This window comes from Octopus sinensis, linkage group LG14, assembly GCF_006345805.1.
Source record: "Octopus sinensis linkage group LG14, ASM634580v1, whole genome shotgun sequence".
In the NCBI taxonomy this organism is placed as follows: Eukaryota; Metazoa; Mollusca; class Cephalopoda; order Octopoda; family Octopodidae; genus Octopus; species Octopus sinensis.
Window position 1 is genome coordinate 17,454,146 of NC_043010.1, and position 20,655 is coordinate 17,474,800.

General features: G+C 39.0%; 1 protein-coding gene across 3 annotated transcripts in view; it reads left to right on the forward strand.

Moving 5' to 3' along the window:
* LOC115218807 (hexokinase-2) overlaps positions 1-20,655 on the forward strand; it is a 93,497-nt gene that overhangs the window by 59,982 nt on the left and 12,860 nt on the right. For all 3 annotated transcript variants that reach the window (XM_036508695.1, XM_029788745.2, XM_029788744.2), the window contains 3 exons: positions 5,002-5,164; positions 18,236-18,375; positions 19,652-19,867. In XM_036508695.1, the coding sequence (XP_036364588.1) occupies positions 5,002-5,164; positions 18,236-18,375; positions 19,652-19,867 (519 nt within the window). The remainder of the gene's footprint in view (positions 1-5,001; positions 5,165-18,235; positions 18,376-19,651; positions 19,868-20,655) is intronic.

A 20,655-nucleotide genomic window follows, 5' to 3' on the forward strand; every position in this document is an offset into this window, starting at 1 on the left:
GTCTCCATTTGTAGTTTAATGTGTTTTGGCTGTAAGCATTCACACCATTATATACTCCTCCACACACACACACACACACGCGCTATATGGTTAAGAAATTTGTTTCCCCACCTCATAGTTTTGGGTTCAGGCCACCCAAAGTCTTTGGTGAGTGAGAATAAAATCTCAGCTGGAATTTTAAAGGGATCCTCCCACATTGAATGGCATAAATGTCTGTTTATACCACATATATATGCCAGGCAAAAAGGGTCAAACCAGTTTTAGTCTGGTTAAATAGCGATGATTGTGGTTTTGGAGTGACTATGTCAACCAGTTTACCTGCATTTTTTTCAATATAACTTTTTTGTTATTTGTCCCTCCTTTCTTAGAAACGATGATTCATATAAAATAGAAAGGTGTTGGAGTACTGAAGACACCGCTGTTAGTCTCACCTTCATGCTTCATTCATTTAAAGTGGAAATGCTTCATGTTTAAAATATTGCACTCGGCTGAACTTAAATTTTTTACCAACCAAACAGCCCTCCCCTCCCATTAACATAAAATTCTGATTTATTTGAGGTTGTTATAAAAAGGAGTTTTTCTCTAATTGTCAATACTAAATGAACCAGACAAACTGAAGCTGTGGTCTGCCAATCCCTGGTTCAAATGATTGATAAATATTTATACAAACGGTCCTGAAGTATGCAGTCTAAAGAAAAAACTGTCTTATTTTTTCGTTAGTTATCTCTAAAATTATTAATTGTGGGCAATTAATTAATTTATAGCTGTTCTATTAACTAGTTTCTTGAAGTTAAAATTAAAATTCTCTTCGATCCTTTCCTTGCCGTGAAAAAACCTGATTAGAATATTTTTTGTTATTTAATTAAGAGAAGAAAAAAAGGATGTATTCAGTTAAAATAAAAGACCAGTTTCTTTTGTTCTTTGATTGATTCTGGTCATGCTGGAATACTGGCTTATTTTTGTTTAGAATTGAACTTTTCAAGCAGTTCCACATAATATTTTATAATTTAAAGTTCACAGTTCAATTGCAGGTAAAGTCTTGTTCCATTTTCTTATCAAAAATAAAGCCCAGGATATAATAATGAATGTTGAAGTGAGAGAGAGAGAGGGAAAGGAAGGGGTAGGAGTAATTAGACGATGTCATTCTAGGAAGTATCCATTATATAGTTTCCCCCCAACCTTTTCAAATGATACTTCCTGTTTTTAATTAAATCTTTAATTATAAGCCTCTGTAATTATTGTTAGCATTTAGTCTGTTATCAACACTGCCATTACTTTCACCATACATATTACAATTGTAAAGCTTTTAATTGTTGTCATTACTGCTAATTATGAAATGAATTCCATCCATCAAGAATATTTTTTCTATCATCTTGATAATTTTCACTGTCAACAGCATTCATTTATACACAATCTTCTCACCAATCATCCTTAGTTTCAATAAATTGTGTATACTGTGTTTAATAACTTTGGATCCTGTTGGTCAATTGCTAAATACTTTCTCAGATTGAGGGTCTAAACAAAATCTGATGTGATTATTATCTGCAGTTCCTGCTTGCTTACGTCTTTGAATGTTCAGTCTTTCTGTAGAGTATGACAGTTGTGTGTGTTGTATAACTGCAGAAAATTACAAATGTATAATATCAGGTGCTGTAATAAAAAGTACAAGTGGGAGTTTGCACGTAAAGCAAAGAATTCTTTCTACTAAAGGCACAACCCCTGAAATGTTGCGGAGGATTACATTGGCTCCTTTGCTCAACTAGTATTCATTTTATTGACCCCTAAAAGAGATGAAAGCCAAACTCAACCGTGGCAGAATTTAAACCTAGATTGTCAAGCTGGAAGAAATGCTGCTAAGCATTTTGTCTGGTGTGCTAACAATTCTAGCAGCTTGTTGCCTTGGAGTGAAGAATAATGGTAAACTAAAGATGCATCAGTAAGGTCTCTAAGAAGACTTCTTTTCCAAACAGTCCCACAGAGATGTGATTTGGCAAAACCTCTTTACATCTCAACACTATTCTGTACAGCAGGTAAAAGGAGTTAAGTATAATGTTTGCCTAACAAAATCCACTCCTAAACCTCATACAGATTCTTCCCCCATCTGTGTAGACATTAAAGAAATCTTTAAAAAGGCTTATTTTAAATTCACATATTCCTTGTTGATAGCCAACATGGCTTCTGTCTCTCGGTTCTCAACTAAACTGTAAATAACCCATCTGTTACTCACTTCTCAACTCTTGTGTTAAAACCCAAGATTAAAGTCAGTTTAAGCAAGATTTTAATTTATTTAATTTATTTGCCATCATCCCTTGAGCTATAAAGATATGATTCAATATTTAAAACAACAATTAAATTCCCTCGTGACAATTCCACTGTTGTCGTTATAATAATGCAGTTTTACTGAAATAAAATTATTACACATCAACATTCATTAGATTCTCTTTGTTAATTCTGAGCCAAAGAAAACTTCCATAAAACACCATTGTAATCCACTAATAAAACATTTGATTTAGTCTTTTATTGCCTGTTCATTAAAAATGCATTTCTAATAAAATGCTCCAGCATGACCCTATCTGAATGACTGGAGTCAGTCAAATTGAAAAGAAATATCCCTTAATATTAACCTTGTAAAACAGGTATTCTTTAAAAATAGATATTTGTATATCTTCCATCAGTTCCCATATCTCAAACATCTTGCTTCTCTAGGCTTTGACACACCAAAGCTTCAACCTCTGGCAGCAGCTAAACCGATGGAAGTCCACAAGACTATCCACCATCTTTCCAGCAACAACTTTAGACCATTTTTTTCAATTCGGTACTTCTACTGCCCTTGTGGACATACTTATAAAATTCAAAATGTATGCAGCACCCATGACTTTTGGAAACATTTTCACATGTTCAGTATTATCGAAGCATGGAATATAAACTACATACGTCGGATGTTAGTTGTCAGAACACTGCATTGTTCAAGAATTCCCTGCTTCCTAAAATTCACCAACATTATTCCTAATATGTCCATCTTTTACTGTTCACTTTTCTTTCACGTTGTGTTTTATTCTGTCTTATTATGTTGGTACTTTTTGGTTCTCATTGCTGTCTTTCTTTGCTTGGTTTCTCTCTACTTTCTCATTCCTCCTTTATTCTTTCCCAATGAATTTCAGTGCAGCTGAGCATTCTATACAGAAAGCTCAATTATCATTATTTGGATATACTTTTTAGAATCTATTTTGTCAGAGCAATTTCGTATCATCTATTCACTGAGTTAGATTTTATCTGTTCCAGGTTAACAGGTTTTCCTTTTAGAAATAAAAACCAAGGGTTTCTTTAAACATTTATCACTGATTTTCATTAAAGACACACACAATCTAAAAACAGTCTCAGAATTTATTTTTTTCCTTATTTTGTGGAAAATGTGAAATAAAGAAAGAAGAAATCTTTAAAGGAAATTAGGTGGAAATAAAGTAAATTAAGTTTTATTTATAATTTGAGGTAATCAAAAGTTGAAATGTTTCAGGTTGGGGTGATCTGTTAAAGAAATTCCTTAACTGTGCGGATTTAGGTGGTTGTGCTAATCAAGTGAAGGCACATGGCTTAATGGTTAAGGGCATTTGGCATACGATCCTAAGGTTGATTGATACCTGGTAGGGCATTGTTTCCTTGAGCAAGACACTTTATTTCACATTGCCTCCAGTCCACTCAGCTGGCCAAAATGAGTTGTACCTGTAATTCAGCAGGGGCCAGCCTTGTCACATTCTGTGTGTCTCAGTCTGAACCACTTGCATGTTAATTTCACAAGCAGGCTGTTCTGTTTATCAGATGAACAGGAACAGTGATCATTGTAACCAGTGCAGTGCCAAGCAACAATAATCACTTTGTCTGGACTCCCTGCCTTGTTACTTGGCATTTTTGCTAAGTCTTTGCAATTATGTTGCAGCAAAACGATTGCATTCCGCTGGCAAGCTGATTGTCTTTGTAACGACCTTCTTTCTTTTGGCACAATGGCTACTTTCTCCCGTTCACTTCTCTGATATATTAGTTGTGACTAGGAGTAAGAGAGAGACATTGAAGCAACATGTTGGCCTGGGCTGATATATGTGCCCTTCGGTAAGTCTAACTGTCTCTGCAATCCTTTCGGTAAACGAAGTTGCTGGGCAACAAAGATAAGGTGATATTCTGAAAACCACAATGAAAACTAGATTGGTCGAATATAAAATGGAAACTAATCATCCTTCTTTGATTGTATCTTTGGTCTGCTGTGCTGTTAGTTTTGTCACTCTCCTGAGGAGAATATCCTATGGAAAATGGTACTTGTTAGTTTTCTCCCAACTTCCTGTAACTGTTTATTTCCATTAACAGGAATTGATAGGAATATGAAGTAGGACTTGAGTAGGTTGCCAGCTGGTACCTATCTAGTTTGTTCTTCATTTAATATGCCACTCTTAACAGTCAATGATATGACATCCATATCTTAAAATACAGGGGCAATATATCTGTATCTTAAGTGCATTCACCATGTTTAAGGACATGTTGGGAATAACGACCTCAAGCAGGGAGTGTGTGGTAGGGTGGGTTAACCAAGTTAAGAGTTGTTTTCAGCTTTCTCTTCTGTCTGTTCTATTTAAGACAAAGATACATTGAGGTAGAACTGCTGCTACCCATCTACTAGAATGTCTGTTCCTTTGTGATGCTGTTTTTGTAAGGTCCTAATGCCATGTAATTTTTACAATCCTAACATTGCATTCATAGTAACAACAGGGCTAGTTGGGTCTGTGGAAGATCGTGGCTGTTGATCCTACAAGGATGTGATAGGTTTTAGTCAGAACATATTCTTGTTTATACACTGAAGGAGATTTTTAAAGCCAAGTATTTTATGTAAGCCAACTAGAGATCTTATCATCTCAAGGATAGGACATCATCGTCATCACCATATTTTTGTTTTAAAGATATTAATTTTTGAATATTGCTATTGAAAATAAAAATTTCCAAAAACTTTTCTTTCAGATTGAAACTATAGTGCGGCCATTCAAGCTTAATGACATGAATTACCGGGAAATAATGCATTTGATGATAGAGAAGTTTAAGGAGGGTTTGAGTGCAAAGACAAACCCAATAGCTACTGTGAAAATGTTTCCAACATATGTCCGATCAACTCCGAAAGGAACAGGTAATATTAACGATTTACATATTTAATTTTTATTATCTTTTATTTTTTTCTAAATGTTTTTTTAAATCAATCATGACCTGCATGCCTCCTAAATTTGCAAGGAAATCAATATAACAAATGGTTTCAGCTATTTCTGATTTATGATTTCAAATCTGTAAAAAGTGATTCGTTGTTCATGAGTTGGAATTGCTGTAGGCTAGTCTTCTACTATCCAGGGAGATATTTGTTTTCCCTTAAGTGCCATAGACATTTTATATATCATCACCTATTTCTTTACTACCCACAAGGGGCCAAACACAGAGAGGACAAACAAGGACAGGCAAACAGATTAAGTTGATTATATCAACCCCAATGCGTAACTGATATTTATTTCATCAACCCCGAAAGGATTAAAGGCAAAGTCGACTTCGGCAGAATTTGAACTCAGAACGTAGCAGCAGACGATATACTGCTGAGCATTTCGCACGGCGTGCTAACGTTTTTGCCAGCTCGCTGCCTTTATATATCATCACCTTCATCCTTTAACATCCATCTTCCATACTGGCATGGATCAAGTGCTTTGCCAAAATTTGACATTCAAAGGCTGCATCATGCTTCAGTTTTGGCAAAGTTTCTATGGTTGGTTGCCCTTCCTGGTGCCAACTGTTTTACAAAGTGCACTGGGTGCATTTTTTCGTGGAACCAGCCTTAATGAGATCACCGTGTAGCTTGCAAGACTAAGTGCCTTTTTAAGTAAGTGGGGCTACAACAGAGAGAAGGCAGTTTTATTGCGAGGAGATGAGAATGGACCAGAACTAAGCACGTTTCTAACTGCAGAGGAGAGATACGTGGCTGTTCACTTGTGATACACAAGTAATTGGACCGGAACTGGAGGAGAGAAAAATAGTGAATGTGGTATCAGTGATGCTTCATCAACATCTAAAGGTTATAAGATGGAAGTGTGAAAGAGCGGGGGATGGTTAGAGATGGGGAATGAGTGAAGTGAAATGGGGATGTGTGTGTGTTACTGTTTATAAATGAGTTAACTCACCCCTACATTCCTCAGTTTCCAAGTAAGGGCATGCAAGCATTTTATGTCGACTGAACTTTCAGGATTGTGGGCCTGAATCAACCATTAATAAATAGATTTAGCTTTGAGGGCATTTTTCTCACTTGTATGTATTTCTTTACTACCCACAAGGGGCTAAACATATAGGGGACAAACAAGGACAGACAAAGGGATTAAGTCGATTACATCGACCCCGAAAGGATGAAAGGCAAAGTCGACCTTGGCGGAATTCGAACTCAGAATGTAGTGGCAGACGAAATACTGCTGAGCATTTCGCCCAGCGTGCTAACGTTTTTGCCAGCTCCCCCCGCCTTTATTTTTCTCACTTGTATACTCACTTTGTACATGTGCATGTATCGCCATTGTTTTAATTTCCACTTTTCCATGTTGTTCTGGACCACACGATTCATTGTGACAGATTTCTACAGCTCACGCTGATGCCACCTCTTGTCTCTGTTTCCAAGCAAAGTATTATCTTGCCACTAATCTTCAAGACATGATTTTACAGATTCGCAAATGAATGAGCCTGCTTTTGTATGCCAGGGACATTGGTTTACACTTTTGGGGGCAACGGTGTGGAGTATTGCACAAGGGACATCACCCTGATTGCTCCAGTAAAACAGAATGCGAGGGAAATGGTGGTGTTCTGCATCAAAGTTATTTTAATAATTGACCCTGTGGGATAGATTTTGTGGGGACTTGCAGGGGGCTGTGCTAACCTTGGATCATAGAGTGACCCGCTGTTCATGAAGAGACCTATTGTGTCAAGTACGTCAACACCAACATCAAAATAAAAATCAAATGGAAATTGTAGTTAAGACAGCTGTGCCGGTGACACATAAAAAGCACCGCCCGAACGTGGCAGATGCCAGTGCCGCCTGACTGGTGTCCGTATCGGTGACACGTAAAACCACCAACTGATCGTGGCCGTTTGCCAGCCTCCCCCGGCCCCTGTGCTGGTGGCATGTAAAAAGTACCCACTACACTCACAGAGTTAGGGAGGGCATCCAGCTGTAGAAACACTGCCAGATCAGACTGGAGCCTGGCACAGCCTCCTGGCTTCCCAGACCCCGGTCAAACCGTCCAACCCATGCTAGCATGGAAAACGGACATTAAACGATGATGATGATGACGTTGGTTGACTTGGCTTTACATTGCTCGAAGTGTTGTTGATGTAAAGGCACACATGTATGTTATAACCAGAACCCTCCTTTGGAGAGAGAAAAAAAATGTCCTGTGATTATTAAAGGAGGAGGAGGGAGAGGTGACAAGTGTGGGTGGAGGGAGTCAACCTCCGCCCTCGTCCTTCCTCATCACTCCATTTATCTTTCCATCCTTCCTTCTCACACTAATCCATCATCATCATTTAACATCCGTCTTCCATGCTGGCATGGGTTGGACATTCTGACAGGAGCTGGCAAACCAGAGGACTGCCCCAACCTACATGGTTTCTATGGCTGGATGCCCTTCCTCATGCCAACCACTTTACAGAATGGACATTTTGCATGGCACCAGCACTGCTGTAATCCATTTAACATTCAAAGCTAGTCAACCTCTTTTGTTCCTCATTTTGTCATATTTATTCTGCTGTTTGGTTTCTCGTTGGTCTGATGAGGAAATTCGTTTTTTTTCTTAATTTACAGTTGAGATATTAACAATAAGAAAGAGCAATCGGCCCAACATGTCAAAAACCTTAAAACTAAACTGACCATCCAGACAAGACTAATAGCCACACCATCTTTGTCTAATTAATCTACAAATAGCCAGATAAATCCCTGTCATTTCACAATGCTCTTCATCATTGTTTTAACATCCACTTTTCCATGTTTGCATGGGTTAGACAAAGTTTTACTGAGGCAGATTTTTTCTGAACTCCTTTACCTCTGTTACACAATGTAAAGACTAGAGTTAACACTCTCATACATGTATACACACACACACACACACACACATTCAACAGGCTTCTCTCTCTTATTTCTATTTACCAAATTCATTTACAAGGCTTTGGTCAGCCCAGTGCAATAGAAGAAGGCACTCACCCAAGATGTCACACTGTGGAATGGATCCCAAAGCTATGTGGCTGGGAAGTAAACTTCTTAACCACACACCCAGCCTTACCCTTAGAACACTAAACTCCCTCTCATACCCACTCGATCAAAAGATACACATCAGAATCATGACAGTCTCCCTATTATACTTTGTCCAAAATCTGCCCTGTTTCTTGCAACCATTTTGAATGGCTTCTTAAAATGAGATCTTTTGTGTCCTCAACATCCCTAAATGTCTCTGTCTGCCAGACTCACCATGAGTCTCCTTCACTCATTCAACATGATGTGACAGTCTTTGGCTGCCAACCAACATTATCCCAGAACACAGCGAATGCTGATGTCTTTTGTGTGTCAATTCAATATCTGCCTCTCCATTGCTTGCTCTGGCTTCAGTTGAATTTGAATAAAAATACCCAATGGCTATCACATAAATGATCCCCAGCAATTTTTCTCCCTGAATAAGACTTTGTGGATTTCACTTAAATCTTTTTCCAGAGCACATCATCCATTGCACTACATTCACATCATACATTTCCATCAAACATCATTTGCTTATATCATACAGCCTGTCTAACATTGAACTTGAAGTTGTGATCATCAGAAGCAATGACTGACAATGAAACAGAAAACTTTATCAATATAGGCATAGGAGTGGCTGTGTGGTAAGTAGCTTGCTTACGAACCACATGGTTCCGGGTTCAGTCCCACTGCGTGGCACCTTGGGCAAATGTCTTCTACTATAGCCTTGGGCCGACCAAAGCCTTGTGAGTGGATTTGGTAGATAGAAACTGAAAGAAGATCATTGTATATATGCATGTGTGTGTATATGTTTGTGTGTCTGTGTTTGTCCCCCCAACATCGCTTGACAAGCGGTTTGGCAAGAGACCGATAGGCTTACAAAGAATAAATCCTGGAGTCAATTTGCTCGACTAAAGGCGGTGCTCCAGCATGGCCGCAGTCAAATGACTGAAGTAAGTAAAAAAAAAAAAGTGTATATAATATGGAGTATTAAGCTCATTCTTGTAATTGCTGCTAAACAATGGTGAACTGCTTGGTATGATTAGACTGTAATAATTTTTAAAATGAGACAGCTTCTTCCATGTGAATGCTCTCCAAGTAAGACATACAAAGTGATTCAGAAATCCCTTTATTATTTAAATGACACAAATATTAAAACACTAAACAGACTCACCCTGTATAACCTTTACTGCCAAGAGAAATTGCTCCAGCTCCCCTGAGCTGAAGACCACTAAATATTACTTCTAATATTAATGATTGGACAAAGTGGTCTTGAGTTGTATGTTTTGGCTTTTAAACAGAAATATGCTATCTTACAACGGTGGGTCTTTTAGCCTATGTTGACAACTTTTCTTTCTTCAGTTACTGACATGATCGCTGGTGAAACCCATATTGGAGTACGGGATTGAAGCCTCTTCTCCTTATCTCCTCAAAGACATACATCATCTTGAAAGAGTCCAGAAGCTGGCTACCCGCATGGTTCTTGGTCTCAAGCATTTGTCTTATGAAGAAAGGCTGAAGACGCTTGACCTTTATTCTCTCGAAAAACACCGCCGCTGTGGTAATCTCATTGTCACTCACAACAGCATAAGCGGAAAGTGTAACCTCTTGAAAGAGCTGTTCTTCACTCCTGCTCCAGAGCGTGGGCTGCAGGGTCACTCCGAAAAGCTCTATCTATGACAATTTCATCTCAGTTGAAGGAGAGGGGCTTTCTCCTTCCGGATTGCGGATCCGTGGAATAAGCTGCTGGACGAGATAGTGAAGATGCCGATGACCGCTCGGTTCAAAGTCTCTCTTGACCAGAAATGGCCTGAACTCTTTGTATGACCACCCTCCCTGTACATAACTCCCTGTCCCCCTACATGGCCTTGCTTTTGCTTTTTGAGCCAATAAAAATTGAATTGAATTGAAAATGTCTAACAACTCAAAACTCACAGCAAACAATCCAAACTAATAACTTTTTTAATGTCCTCCACTCTGTTTCCTTTCCCGCCATTAAGCTTTCTACATGAATTATTGGAGCCCCCCCCTTTTTTTATTTTTTAGATTTCAGTCACATGAATGGTTTCTTGACCTTGGAAAGATCACTAAAAGTTACCAATTTTGATATTAGAAAAGCTTTCAAATTTGTCTGCAATGAAAATCTGTCTACAAAATCTTCCTCTCTATGATCTTTATTCGTTGTTTAAGTTTCAAGTTTATCACAAGATTGCTTTACCATAATATTGGGAATAAAATTTTCCCCGATCCCGCTTTCCTCACACCTTGTTTCACCTTCCCACATTAAGCAATTTGTTGTTACCTCTGACTCTGTGTTTCTTTCTTTGGTAACACCATTCGACACTCTTTAGTCACCCCCCCAACCTCAGTCATTCATAGTTGACACCCGTCACCAGATTTGCACAAAGGGACCTAGACCATATTTGCCAGTGGAGATTCAGCCATGGGCCAGTTATACATCTCAATTAAGCAGATCCTCAACTCTACGTTTTCACTGTTTGCATGTGTAAATCAAACAACTAAACCCTTCACACCCTTCCTTATCTCTCCTGGATTTTCTTGAGACAAACAGATATCACACAGGTTACTTAATTTTTTTTCTATTTCCCCAGAGTTATAAAATATTCCACCCTGAAGCTTCCACTTTTATCCTGGACTATATCCTTAAAAAAAAAAACTCATCTAAAGAAAATCCAACCTTTATTCACAAATACTTCACATCATCAGATCATCACTGAGCCGTGTCTTTTCTGCCGATGGCTTCGCATGCCTTGAAATTTGTTGAATGTTTCTCTCTTGCCGACAAAAATCCAATTCACTTACTCCTTTATTCATCTCTACATCACTCTTCTTTCAACCTCACATTAACCCATTAGCTTTTAAACTGACCATATCCGGTTTAAATGTTCTTGTTACGTGTTCAAACTGGTCAGATATGGATTCTCTTACACCTATCCTACCATGTATCTCAAAATATTCGTTAACATAATTGAAATCTCGAAGCTATGAGACAATGCAAGATTAATTCAAACCAATGCGAATAAAATAAGCATTACATTTGAGAAAAGTAATGTGAATGCTAAAGTGATTAAACACTGCTTTCACTCCTCAAACTGCAAGACTCTCAAGATTATCTCTGTCTCTGCTTTCTTTTTCATCCATTCATCATTATTATCATCGTTTAACGTCCTCCTTCCATGCTGGTATGGGTTGGATGGTTTAACAGGAACTGGCCAGGCAGGAGCCTGTGCTGTACTTCTGTGTCTGTTTTGGCATGGTTTATTTTACAGTTGGATGCCCTTCCTAATACCAACCACCCCAATGAGTGGACTGAATGCTTTTTACGTGACACCAGCACAGGCAAGGTCAGTTTTGGCAGGGTTTATACAGCTGGATGCCCTTTCAAATGCCAACCACTTTGCAGTGTGGACTGGGTGCTTTTTACATGGCACCAGCACTGGCCGAGTCACCAAGTAACTTGCAAGACAAAGATCCTTTGAGAAGGGAGGGAGCATTGGAGAGGGTGACCTTGTGTCAGATGATGAAAAGTTAGAGTGTGACAGAGAGACAGAAACAGGTGTCTTGCTGTCGAGGAGATACATGGTTACCCAACCAGAGAGAAGAAGAGAGGGAAAGGGAGAGTCACTGAGGGCAGAAAGTGGTGTGCTGCTGAAGAGGAGGGACATGGTTACCTAGGCATAGGTAAGAGCAAGAGAATGAGGGTAAAAATAGGTTTGTTGTTGTAGAGGAGATACACGATTACTCAACAAGAAGGGAGAGCAAGGGAATGAGAGAGAGAGAGTAGGAGAGCAGGAGAGGGATGGCAGTAAGTGCAGGGAGATACCTGCAAGGAACAGAGATTAGAGCTTAGATGGGATGGTAGAGTAAGGAAGAGAGAGATGAATGGTAGCAGGTGCTGGCAGGGTATTGCCAAGAAGTCGCAAATAGGAAATGGGGGTGGGGAATGCCGTGACTGGTGAGAATCTTGGTGTAGAGAGGGGGGCAGGGGGTAGCAATGATTATAGTGAGCAGGGTGGTGAGGAGTGGATTGGAGTGTGGGAAGTAATCATAATATATCAAGATGGCTGTGTGGTAAGTAGCTTGCTAACCAACCACATGGTTCCAGGTTCAGTCCCACTGCGTGGCATCTTGGGCAAGTGTCTTCTGCTACAGCCCTGGGCCGACCAATGCCTTGTGAGTGGATTTGGTAGATGGAAACTGAAAGAAGCCTGTCGTATATATATATGTTTGTGTGCCCCCCTAGCATTGCTTGACAACCGATGCTGGTGTGTTTACGTCCCCGTCACTTAGTGGTTCGGCAAAAAAGACTGATAGAATAAGTACTGAGCTTAGAAAGAATAAGTCACAGGGTCGATTTGCTTGACTAAAGGCGGTGCTCCAGCATGGCTGCATCAAATGCCTAAAACAAGTAAAAGAGTAAGAGTAGGAAATGTGAGAAAGAGAAGAGAATCAGATTGAGAAGGTGGTGGGGTAGGGTGTGTGAAAATTTTATTGTTACATGTGGGTGGAAAACAACAATTCTAGAACTCGGGTTCGCTGGCATGGGCAGGTCTTCTCTAGAACTTCATATCGCCAAACCTTCCCAATTTACACTGAGCATTTAATTCATTAATCTCAACCAATGATTTCTATAACCCCCTGTACTCTGACCTCAAAGGGTCACAGACACAACCCCACTCCCTCCCTCTATTCTATCTGCATTACACAAACCGATAAGATAAAGAGGCAGGCGTTGTCTGTGTTTCATTTTGTTTAGATTTTGTGGAATTCGGAAGTAAATATGGCTGTGTTAGAGCGTAGAACCTGTTTGACAGATGATTCCAGCTCCTCCTGTCGCACACAACTCCGCTGACCCCTGTCTGGGTTTTCTTTCTTTCTTTTCCCTCTAACTATTTGTCAGTTGTTGGCTGTTTTACTCTTGGACATTTCTCCGTTTATATTCTTGTGAATCACTGGGTTCCAATGTTGCTGAGACTGTCTCACTGCTTTCTCGTTGAGAAGTTATGAGACATGCATTCCTGTCTTTAGAATATTTGGAGAATTTTTTTTAGAATATGAGCCAGAGATAGTTTAAATTCCTTGACTAGAACCATCATACATCATCATCATCATCATCCTCATTTAACGTCCGCTTTCCATGCTGGCATGGGTTGGACAGTTTGGCTGAGAACTGGTGAGCCAAAAGGCTGCACCAGGCTCAATCTGATCTGGCAAAGTTTCTACAGCTGGATGCCCTTCCTAACACCAACCACTCCGAGAGTGTAGTGGGTGCTTTTACATACCACCGGCACAAAGGCCAGTCAGGTGGTTCTGGCAACGATCGCACTCGAATGTTGTTTTTCATGTGCCACCAGCACATGTACTGGTAAGGTGACACTGGCAATGATCATGCTCGAATGATGCTTTTTACGTGCCACCAGCATGGGAGCCAATCCGTGGTCCTGGTAACGATCACTCTCAAATGTACTTTTAACTTTCCACTGGCACGAGTGCCAATCAGGCAGTACTGTCATCAGCCACGTCAGTGATTTTGATTTCACTTGCCTCAATAGGTCTTCACAAGCGAAGTTTATTGTCCAATGAATGAGGGGTATTCATAAGTGGGCTGGTTATACCCACTGACATAGGTCACAGGCTATGGTCTCACTTGGCTTGTTGGGTCAAATGCAGCTCCTACCATTGTATAATATATAATATAGAATGGCGTATGTGTATATGATATACTTTGGTTGAGGTGTTGTTTTGAATGTAAAGGTCATGAGTTGAAATCTCCCCACAGAACTTGTACTGAATTCTTTATCCAGTTTTCCTGATGCATCACAAAATATGTCCCTTTTCTATTTTAAGGCTGAGTGATTAACTGTAACATTGATGAAAATCAAAAGAAAGAGATTTAAAAAAAAGGAGGAAAGAAACAGGTTCTGTTTCATTAAGATCATTCTTTTGCCATTAACGACAATTACGAGTTGGTGTGACTAATGTTTGAGACAGTCGTTGAACATGTTCCATGAAGCATTCAAGTCATACATATAGATATTTGTTGTAGATGTAACAATATTTCTTTTTAAACAAGTTAACCAAGAACACAACCAGGTTCTAGTTTAATGAGTTTTTCTTTTTCCCACTTGTTGACATGCCCCAGTAAAAATATATTTTCTCTGCTGTTACATTAATCTTTCTCTCTACTTCATTTCCTCGTCGAGCTATCCTCGTTAAACTATCTTAATTCATATCAACATTTCAACTTGAGCAATAATGGTTCATGGATGTTACATATTTAATTTCTCATTAGATACTACTATAAAATTTTTTGTTGTTGTATGTGGTCATATGTTGTGATGGCATCAACAGACTAAGCTAGGGTTTATATGGCTAACGTAACCGTTCTAATTTCTATATTGTACATTTTATTGTATCTGTAATCTATCTTGTATTAAACATTATACACATATAACATTTTATCTGAGCATCAAACTAATACTCCCTGTTTGTAGTTCTTTCACCTCTCTCTAGTTCATATTTTTCATTCATATATACTATATACATGTAGACCCATGTATAATCTGTGTTATATTGTACTTAGGTTATATAATATATGTTCATCATCATCATCGTTTAACATCCGTTTTCCATGCTAGCATGGGTTGGATGGTTCAACTGGGGTCTGGGTAGTCAGGAGGCTGCACCAGGCTCCAGTCTGATCTGGCAGTGTTTCTACAGCTTGATGCCCTTCCCAACGCCAACCACTCCGTGAGTGTAGTGGGTGCTTTTTACGTGCCACCGGCATGGAAGCCAGTCAAGGTGGCGCTGGCATCGGCCATGTACAGATGGTGCTTTTTACATGCCACCAGCACAGGTATCACAACTACAATTTCCATTTGATTTTTTGATGTTGATGTTGATGTACTTGACTCAATAGGTCTCCTCAAGCACAGTAGGTCGCCCTACGATCCAAGGTAAGCACAGCAGGCCATCATGCGATCCAAGGCACTTTGGATGGGCTGGGGCTTCTATGTGAAGCTGGTGCAGGAAACAGCCATGAACTCACATTATTTGTCGGGTCTTCGCAGTCACAGCATATCTCCAGAGGTCTCGGTCTTTCATCATTGTCTCCGTGAGACCCAACATTATGGGTTCTGACTAAAGGCAAACTAATGACTCAGAGAGAGAATCTCTTCAGTGTTCCTCAACCTACTCGTAATGGATTCCATCCCTGGTTATTTGCTGTTGGTAACCACATAATCAGGCACTACCGGCCATGGTTGATGGATTTGCTATTAACCCTTTATAGCATTTAAACCTCTCACACTTCCCCTTCAATATTATTCTAAAGATAAACAATCACATCATTGAAATCTCAGTTACAATGTAATGCATGATTAATTCAAATCAGTCCGAATGGTAAAGGGCCAAACTCCTCCACCCGATCCCACTACTGAGCTTGTTCAGTGGAAAGAGCGTGCGAGGATACCTAAGCAGGACTGGGGAAAAGCAACAACTTGTCAAATGAGTTTGATGAGGGCCATTGACTCCGTATCCGAGGGAGGAGATGGGCATTAGCAGAATTCTGAAGACCACTGGAACACTTGAGTAGAGATTACATAGATTGGTTGCGAGCAGGGTCAGAAAGAAAGTCCAAGACTAGGAGGGGTTGGAAAAGACTGGGAAAATAAATTTAGATTTCCCAAAAGCAGAAATGCTGTGAGAAAGACATCACTTGATATGACAACAGAAAATGTCCTGTATTGGCCTTGTCTTTGATTTCCCAACCTTTGTCAGCATTTATATTCTTCTTCATGTTGCTTTTCCAGTACCTGTCATTGATGAGTTAATATTTATACGTTGGGAAGGCAGTGAGTTGGCAGAAACATTAGCACACCAGGTGAAATGCTTAGCGGTATTTCATCTGTCTTCACGTTCTGAGTTCAAATTCCACCAAGGTCGACTTCTGCCTTTCATCCTTTTGGGGTCAATAAATTAAGTACCAATTGCATACTGGGGGTCAATCTAATTGACTGGCCCTCCTCCCCAAAAGTTTCGGGCCTTGTGCCTATAGTAGAAAAGAATATATGTTGGTATGGTTCTTATGAAACGGGTCTATTAAAAATTGCCACAGGAATTAATTAAAAGAAAGAAGTAATGCTTAGACTGCTTTACGAGTTTTGGCAGAATTGCCTCAATATACGATGCTTCCATTGTACCTCACCAGACACTGCAGCATATTTTCAACAAGTGGTGGAGTAAATTCTCTCCTTGAATTATCTTCAATCTACCTGCTTGTATATATTTTTTTCAGATTATCTTTTTTACAGCAAATTTTCTTATAGCAAAAATGTTTACAAGCAAACAAAAAAAAGTAATGTTGTAGCAGACCCTGTCTTGTGGTTCCTTACTATGTCTCACTTCTTCAAATGGAATTTTGTTAAGTTTGCAGAAACAAATTTTACCAATTGCTAACTCAGTTCCTGGTTTTAATGATATTCCTTGCTTTGAATTCTTCATTCCCGTTTAAGTGAGAAATTCTTTGAGTGACAGAAAGAGTTATGCCACCCAACCCTGCCCCATCTCATCCTTTTGCTAAACTCTGCCATTCAAAAAGAAACTCCTAACAGGCCAAAATGCAAATATATGGGAAACTACCACCTGTGTCATCTCTTGTGAAAGGTAGAAGAGTCCAGTTTGCTGGATATTGTTGTAGAGCTGAAAACGAGGTAATTTCTACTCTTCTCCTCTGGAAGCCATCTACTCGCGATACCAGAGGGTGCACACTCTCCTACCCTGACGTAATCTCCAGGGATACAGGCATCCAGCAACAGGACCTCCGTAATGCTATGATGGACCATGAAGTCTGGCGTGGCATGGTAAATTCCATTGTCTCGACCACGGTCGAACAATGATGATGATGATGACTGGGTTCAGGTGTAAAATGAACATAATAATCTGAGTTCAATCTCACTATAAGACACTCTCAGCAAATCCCTCCTGCTATAACTATGGGCTGATCAATGCCTTGTGAGTAAAAATTGGTAGGTGGAAACTGTACCGAAGTGCTCTGCGTGTGTGTGTAGATGGGTGTCCTCATCATTTAACATATTTCATGCTGGCATGTGTTGAACTGTTTGACAGGAATGGACAGACTCTTAGAGGACTCTATCAAGCTCCATTTTGGCAGATTTTCTATGGTTGGATGCCCTTCTGAACGCCAATCTACTTTACAGAATTAATTGGGTGTTTTGTATTTGGCACCAGCAACTTGCAAAACACAGACCTCTGAGTTGAGAGAGGGACTGGAACTATGAGAAATGGTTGTGCACCATGCAAAAAGGTTAAAGAATAATAGAGGGATAGAGATGGTTGCTTAACCAAAGGGGAGATATTTGGCCACCCCAGTAGGAGAAGGAAGGTGGATAAATGTTTTGTCATATTTTGTCATATTGAGGGATGTAACCCAAGGTAAACTGAATCCTCCAGTAAAGAAGGATCAATGGAGTACCAGATTAGGTATTTATTAAATTGACTAAAATGCTTGACCATGGTGCCCTAGTGTAATTGTAGTCCACTGATCAAGACAGATAATGGAACAATACAAAAATTCACCTTCATTGTTGTCAGAATGACACCACAAAGCACTTTGCAGTATAAAATCTGGCAAAATTAGCAAATGTCAAGGCAGCAAGTTGGCGGAACCATTCGCTTGCCAGGCAAATGCTTCGTGGTATTTCATCTGGCTTTACATTCTGAGTTCAAATTCCATTGAGGCTGACTTTGCCTTTTGGGGGTGATAAAATAAGTACCAATTGAGCTCTGGGGGTGATGTAATCGACTTACCCCCTCCACCAAAATTTGTTATTTTAGACATTTTAAAATGTTCCTAACGAGGTAAATATTTTAGGATTGATTAATGAACATTTATATTTTTTTATTTTGTTTTTGTAGAAGTTGGAGATTTCCTTGCTCTGGATTTAGGTGGCACAAACTTCCGTGTACTTCATATCAAACTTGATGGTCAAGACACTAAAATGGAAAGTAAAATATTTCTGATTCCTCAGAAGATTATGTCTGGAACTGGAACCGAAGTAAGTAACAGTTTCCTTTTTCCTTCTTTTTTTGTTTTTCATCTGATATCATCATTGTTTTTATGTCCATTTTTCCATGCTTTTATGGACTGGAAGGAATTGGTTGCAGCAGATTTTCTACAGCTGGATGCCCTTCCTGTCAGCAACCCTCACATGTTTCGAAGGGAAGTAATAAACTCCCCCCCCCCCACCATGGCCAGACATATTTTCATGGCAAACTGGAAACTACAACCATCATGTGATAGCAAAGCAAGAGAGCACACACACACAACGCATTACTATTTATAAATATATGACAGGCTACCTTCAGTTTCCTTCCACCAGATGCACTCCCAATGCTTTGGTCTTAGTCCAGGGCTGTAGTAGAAAACGTTCTATGCAGTGGAACTAAACCTGAAACTTTGTGACTGGGAAGCAAGCTTCTCAGTTGAATGAGGCACAGACATGACTGTGCTTAAGTCTCCTCGTTAGTGTTGGATGTGTTTACAGTCGACATAATCTAGAAGAGGTTTCACTTTGTGTCAGTCACAAGCTCTTCTCTCTCTCTCTCTCATGCACCCTTTACAAACAGCTGGCACTTTTTCTCCTGCTACATTTAGTTTTACTTTTCTCAATTATGACAGCAGGGTCGATAGATATGTGTGTTTGTGTGTGTGTGTGTGTGTGTGTGTGTTTGCTAAAAATATTCTAATTTTAGCAATCTCAAAGCCACTCACATGAAGCTGTGCAGGTACACAGTGGTTGTTGGATCATATGTGAAACACTTGGCAGTTACCAGCACAGAAACAATTGTAGTGATTTAGATTAAAGCCTGTTACATTTTTTTGGTATGAATTCTGTAGATATCAACAGGTTTTCACATGTATTCCTTTGGTATGATGGCATATGGTAGCCGATCCCTGTGGAGGAGCCTTGTAAAGCAGGCTATCAGATTATTACCCAGATACTATATATGTGTGTGTGTATTTGTTTCCTTTATTCACTCATGTTCAGTAAAACATAACTAACAATAATTGCAGTTATTCAGATGAGTTGACGGCTATGGGCTGATTCCATCAGTGGTACCCAACCATGTACTTAATTAAAGTACTGTTTATTGATTTGGAAGACAGATGGTGTTGTTTTTATTATTATTATTATTATTATTATTATTTGTTAGCACGCTGGATGAAATGCTTAGCAGTATTTCGCCCATCGCTGCATTTTGAGTTCAAATTTCACTAAAGTCGACCTTACTTTACTAACCTTCTGCTTTTTCGCTTTTCTTTTTGTTTAGCTCTTTGATCACATAGCAGATTGTATATATAAATTTGTCAAAGAGCAGCAGCTGTTGACACATTATTTACCTTTGGGCTTCACATTTTCATTTCCTTGTCGACAAGAAGGTCTTGATAAAGCTATTCTTACCACTTGGACTAAAGGATTTAAGTGTGAAGGAGTGGAGGGAGAAAATATTGTGGAATTATTACATGCTGCAATAAAACGGAAAGGAGTAAGTATTATTATTATTATTATTATTATTATTATTAATAGTCCTCTCATCTAGACTCATTTTTAGTCTTTAATCCTTTTGATACTAACCCACCTGTGACCACCCCTCCCGGTTCTATGGTACAAATTTCCTGTTTTAAAGGGGTCTAAATTAAAACCTTTTATCAAAATTTTACCAAATTTATTAGGCTATTCGTTATTTTCAAAATTAATTGAAACAAACACTGTGTATTTCAACAGAAATATGGTAACAAAAGGGTCAGGCTTTCTTTTGCAACTTAAAATATTTAATTACTTCAACTCCTTGGACATTACATATAATTTTCTGTCTCACTTTTCTCTCTCTGTCTCTCGAGATATATATATATATATATATATATATATATATTATATATATATATATATATATATATATATATGTGTGTGTGTGTTTATATATTGAAAAATATCACTACACCCTTCCTTCTTATTTATAACTAGCAGTATCGCCCGGCGTTGTTCGGGTTTGTAAGGGAAATAACTATATAAACATTTTTAGAGTTATAGTAAAAAAATGCATTAAAAATGGGAAAAAAATTATTGTAAATTTTTTTTTTAAATCGTTGACTCATCGTAGACATTTTTAGAGAGTTACTTCCCTTATATAATAGCGAAAAAAATGCATTAAAAATGGGAAAAAAATTATGGTAAATTTTTTTTAAATCGTAGACTCATTGTAGATGCGCGCTAATACCCAGAAGGGCTCGATATGAATCACGACTGGTTAAACTGCACCGCAAAATGTGGGAG